The sequence below is a fragment of the Pseudoliparis swirei genome, chromosome 4 (genome assembly GCF_029220125.1).
Source record: "Pseudoliparis swirei isolate HS2019 ecotype Mariana Trench chromosome 4, NWPU_hadal_v1, whole genome shotgun sequence".
Lineage (NCBI taxonomy): Eukaryota > Metazoa > Chordata > Actinopteri > Perciformes > Liparidae > Pseudoliparis > Pseudoliparis swirei.
Window position 1 is genome coordinate 17,080,735 of NC_079391.1, and position 5,939 is coordinate 17,086,673.

General features: G+C 41.1%; 1 protein-coding gene across 1 annotated transcript; it reads right to left on the minus strand.

Moving 5' to 3' along the window:
- Positions 1–1,447: 1,447 nt before the first annotated feature.
- LOC130192875 (protocadherin-20) lies at positions 1,448–4,591 on the minus strand. The gene is made up of 2 exons (XM_056413056.1): positions 4,544–4,591; positions 1,448–4,165 (listed from the first exon to the last, which is right to left on the minus strand). Exons 1-2 carry the CDS (start codon positions 4,589–4,591, stop codon positions 1,544–1,546), a joined length of 2,670 nt encoding a protein of 889 aa, XP_056269031.1. The 3' UTR covers positions 1,448–1,543.
- Positions 4,592–5,939: the final 1,348 nt, after the last annotated feature.

Sequence of the window (5,939 nt, forward strand, 5' to 3'; positions counted from 1 at the left end):
AATGCGTATTGCTTAGCCTGCATAATTGTAACATTTTAACCACAGATGTACAATCTGCTGTTTTTCTATCATAATCCAAAGTATAGACTTGCTTTCCTTGTCGGCTTTCAATCGATATAAAGTCAACTGAGACAGCACCAAAAGATGGGTGAATTATGTTTCCCTGCTCTCCAGTGTTTGATTTTGCTTTACAAAGAATAGATTGTAATTTTAAACCTTACTAAATATCACACACCCTTTTGAACATATACACACACATTTGAACATATCTAGGTATATGGCAGTAGTAAAAATTCAATTTCAAAATCAATTTTTTAAATAAAAAATAAAGCATCTTTAATAGTTACTTTGATTTTGTTTCACAAACATTGAGCATGTTTTTACATATACATTGAGAATGTCATGGTGGTATAAAGGAGGTGACCTATGCAAGTTGAAGCAGGTTTATGACAAAGAAGCGTGGACACATTTCAAATTGTTGAGTGTGCTGAAAATATGGGAGTCTTTGCTGAGATGGCATTTAAAGGTTTCCCAGGCACAATCAGCAACTACTGTGAGACTTCACAGAAAGTAGGGCATCTTGTTACTAACCATGGCTCTCAGACAATAAATAAATAAATCCCAACTCAACTTTAAAGCTTTTCCCAGGAGCTTTCAACATCATCTAACAGTATATAACTCATACATAATTTTACATATCATGAAATGCATATAATTCCTTGACAATTAAGCTAATGAAGGCAAGATGCAATTGAAAGCGATGCAACTCGTGAGTGGGCAGGGAGTAAAGATTTTCTCTTTTGGTCAATCTGTTTTTTTCAAAAGCATTGTGCATATTGTCTTCACATTTCCTGTATACAACACAGCCTATACTGTAGAGTGTGTTGTATATTGACACACTGAGCTCTCCGTATATAACAGGATTACAAAGCCCTAAATGACTTAATGCATTTTGATCAACCTTTTCTTTATCAATCAATTTTGAAATGTACTTTATAAATATAGATAACATGTAATTTAGGAAACAGACAGATTTACATGCCAACTTCCAACTGGAATCACGTATAGTGACGTGATGTAAAAAGATGCAGTTTTTTTAAGACAATGATGAAGAAATAAACATGTATTGTACTTTGCACTGTCTTTTGTCCTTTTCATGAAATGCAAAAGTTGTTTATAAAGTTGTAAAACATTTTGTACAATATTTACATCGGACCTTAGATTGAGTAATTGTCACTGAGGTGCTCTCTGACTTTGTAATAAAGCTGTTATAACTTTGAAACCAATACAAATGGATTCCTTGCCTTGGTTAAGTGTCATGCTTTATAGATTTCAAAACAAGTTAAATAGAGCATGAAACTGTGTGCCATTTTTAATGGCAAAACCTCTTGGCATATTAGTCAAATCACACAATATTACAGTAATAACAATCATATGACAAAAGCACAAAGAGCAATTTCATGTGAGAATTACGCTTCTCACAGTGAGTTTTGTAAACATGTATGTAAACAGGAGTGCTTTGGGATCTGTGGACAACTGAATATCAGATGTTTGAGATATGCCTGTTCTTTCTGTTCACAACCTGCATTGAGTCATTCTTCATTTTCAAAGGTATTTCAACCTCCGATCTTTTCTTTCGCTGCTTTTGAAATCTCCTACAGCATATGTAAGATATCAGTGTGACAACTGAGAAGAATAGCCCCAGGCATGTCACTGAAAGAGCAATGATAAGAGGCTGACAGGGGAACAACTCATACCTCTCAGGCCCCTCTGTCATCTGACCTTTGTACCAGGGCCTCTCCTCTACCTCAATTTCAGCCTCTCTAGTCAGAAGGCTCTGGACGTAGCTCTCGTTGCTCACTGTTTCATTGACAAAGAAGTTAACCATCACTGTTGAGTAAAGCGGCTCAGGCTGACCATGGTCACTGACTTTCACCAGAAGGCTGTAGAGGCCCCGGATGCTGAGCTCCCTCTTTAATGTGATATTTCCTGTTTCTGGGTCAATGGCAAAGGAACCTGGCTCGCCACCTTTCCTCTTAATAATACTGTAGGCGATAACAGCATTCATACCTGTATCCTTATCTACAGCATAGACCTCTGTTATTGATGTTCCTGGTAGAGTATTGGGTAGAACCAGCATGTAAGACTGATTTGACTGGGGGAAGAGGACAATAGGCGGGTTGTCATTTACATCCATCAACAGTACGGTCACCATAGTGACACAGGAATTCGCAGGTTCCCCACCATCGACGGCCTCAACCCACAACTGGTATGTCCCTTGCTGCTCACGATCAAGTGATGTCTTGGCCCTCAGTGCACCTCGGCCTGTGTCTATCATGAAGATGTCGCTGCCGTTGAGGATGGAAAGGGCCACCCATCCATTTTCCCCAGCATCGGCATCTGTCACAGAGAGGACCCCAATTTCCCCGTAACCCGGAAAGTTCTCTGGCACAAAGAACGTGAAGTCCTTATTGATGAAGCGTGGACTGTTGTCATTGCGGTCTTGCACGCTCACCACCACTGTTGCAATCGACTCCCTCCTGGGCGTCCCCTGGTCCACTGCTCTCACTGTGAACCGGTATGTCTCTTTCTCCTCACGGTCCAGCGATGTGGTTACAGTCAGGACACCCGTCACACGATCCATGACAAAGATCCCTGGGGCATCACCACCAAGGAGGTAGGTGACTTCCCCTCTGCATTTGCTGTCCCGGTCTGTGGCTTGGAGCTGGGTCAGAAAGGTGTTTGGTGGATTGTTCTCATCCACAGATATTTCCACCGAAGACTGATGAAACACTGGTGCATTGTCATTCTCATCCAATATCTGCACCTTGAGAAATGTCTTGATGACAAGTTCCCAAGAATTCTTGGCAACAATAATAAGCTCATACTCCTGTGTCTTCTCATAGTCCAAGGGCTCTGTAGTCTCCAGCAGGTATTCATTCTTTAAAAGCTGATAGGGGACGAGCCTGAAGGGACCAGACCCTTCCAAATGACAATCTACCTTTTGGTTCATGTCAATGTTTTTTACAGTAAAAAAAGCTATTGGTGAAAACTCTGGTTCAGACTCTTTTATGGTCACAATTCCATCCTTTTCTGGTGCAATATATCGGGGTATGACAGTAGGGGGTCCTGTAATAACTTTGATGATATGGATGGAAACAGTAGCTACTGCAGGGATACAACCAGGTCCATTGGCCAAAATGGTGAGTTTGTAAAACGTGGGTGTGCCAGTGACTATTTTCCCTGCTAGCTTGATCACCCCTGTGATTCTGTCCAAATGGAACAAGCTCCTGGTGTCCCTTGGCACACGTTCACTGTAAGCGTAGCTGATTTGAGCATTAGCACCAAGGTCAGGGTCAAAAGCATTCAGATGTGCCAAATGTGACCCTTTGGTGGCATTCCCATGCAGAGTGACATTCACTTGTGACACTGTGAATTGGGGGCAGTTATCGTTCACATCTGTGATGACAATTTTCAAAGTAGCCGCTCCGAGCAGAGGAGGGGTCCCTCCATCCTCTGCAATGATATCCGTAATGTATTCAGCCTGGGTCTCTCTGTCCAAAGCCTCCATCACAATGAGGAAGGGTGTCAGCTCCCCTCCCTCATTTTCCTCAACATCCAGTGTGAACATGCCAAAGTCATTGACAAGCCAGTAGGTCTGCACTCCGTGAACACCGAGGTCTGGGTCCACTGCCGACTGCTCCACTGCATACCGAGCATTTATTGCTGTGTTTTCTGGGACAGATATACGGATCTCATCCACAGGGAACTTTGGCCTGTTGTCATTCACATCCTCAATAAAGATTTTAACCTTGACCAGTTGAAAGTATTGCTGGGGCAACACAAATATGTCCAGTGAGAGGACACATCCATGTCCCCCCGAGTTATAAGGGCAGAAAGTCTCCCTGTCAATCTTCGTAGCAGATGTGTAAAGCTCCCCGCTGGTATTATTCAGGTTCACATACTGCCCACTGACCTTCTTTTTCGGGAGACTGAATAAAAAGGGGGGCTCCACAGTGAAATCCAAATGTAAGTCTATTCCAATGGCCCCGATGAAGGTCCCCCTGGGTAATTCCTCTTTTATCTTATAGATCAGCTCTTTTGCTTGGCTGAAACTCGCAAAACAGGAAAGCGGGCTGGTGTAAAGCAAGAGGATGCACAATCCCTGGAAGAAAAGGTAATTAAAGATAGTTTAATGAATGAGTTGCAGAATTGTATGATATTTGCAAAATGAGGTATTCCTGATGTATTATTCAGGGTTACGGGGTGAACATTAGTCTTTAGTTTAATCAACTGCTGCAGAGCTTTGTTGACACATGTAACAATGATTTGAACATTAATCATTACACTTATCTTGCATTGTAATTATCATTGAAGCCAATCAATCCATGACATTTGATATGAATATAACAATATAGTATAAAGGAAGAGGAGCTAGTCATGGTCTGTACTACTAATATAAAACAGTAGTCATAGTATCACAACTAGTACTGGTAGTTGTGTTAGTGAATTCTGTCTGTAAAGTAATCATCATAAAACTTACCCATATCCCTCCTCTTTTGCTAAGGCTGTGGTGTCTGCTGTTGAACATGTTTACGTCCGAGTCCAGCACTTTATGGCAGGAAGAGCAACAGTTTAAGTAACCTCAGCATTTTGAGTGCTGAGCAACGCAGACCTCTGCTGAGTGCTATGCCTTCTTGCTATCTGCCTGAACAAGTCATTCATCCCAGCGCTGGCTCAGGTCACTCCCACCATATGCAAATCAGCCACTCAGGCTATCCAATGAGAGCTGATGGTCACTATGAAATCTCCTTGAGTTCAGAGATTCCTTTTTTCATGCATGCTGTCAAAGCACATCAACACGCACCTGCACTTTCTTTACACACCCATGTTGTTGCAAGCAGCTGCATACCTTGTATGTCTCTGGCAGAGTGAAAGCACCCACTGAGCTCATAATCACACCGGAGATTGAGCAAGATGGGAAATGTCCACAGTGTGGAGATTACTATAATCCAGCATTAGTTCAAATTCACCACAGATGAAAAAAAAAATCCTGTCTGAATTAAAGCAAATGTGTAATGATATAATAATGATGCATAATCCGAGATAGATAGACTGATTGATAAACAGATAGATAGATAGACAGACAGATAGATATATAGATAGATATAGTATTTTTCATGTGCCTTCAAAAAGGGGTAATTTCTTAGTTTGTGATCATTATAAACAAATAATTCTGTAGAATGTGTATTGCATTTTATAATTGACAGTATATACATGCTGTGTATATCAATGAAATAAATACATAAAACATTGAAATATCATAAACAAAGCCAGCAGGAGGGGGATGTTGGCATCATAAGTGGTGCTATGGTCTGATTCTGAATTGAGCCTTTAATTAAATCAACCCCCTAATCCTCATGTGTTCTAAATGCCGGGCCAGCTGTTTGCTGGGATTGGAAGCATACTGCTCAGAGAATTTGAGTGATTTAAGTTCTCTGGAAAAGGGCGGATTGAGACAGTCCCACACAATCATTTACTACGTTAGGACTCTGCGTTCATTCCTCATCGAGAGGGTCAATTGGATGGCAAAAGCTGGGGCCTTAGCTTAATGTATTTTGTTATTTAGTGATAACTTTGTATACAGTACAGTAAAGGAATATGGATCATCTACAAATCCATCTTCCATCTAGAGTGTTTTTTTCTGTTTAGCAAAAACATTTCTGTAAACACAGACTGTAGGCACTGTGGAGGCTTGGGAGCATGGCGAAGCTGCAGATCAGGGAAATGAGTCATTCGGCAGCTGCATTGAAGTGTGCAGCGCAGTTACCTTTGATGATACAACCGAAATATTAATTGTTTAATAATGTTTAAGTACAGCATATTGAATTAGATCATTAAAAATACACATTTTTAAATGGTGTCGGACAGCATTTCTG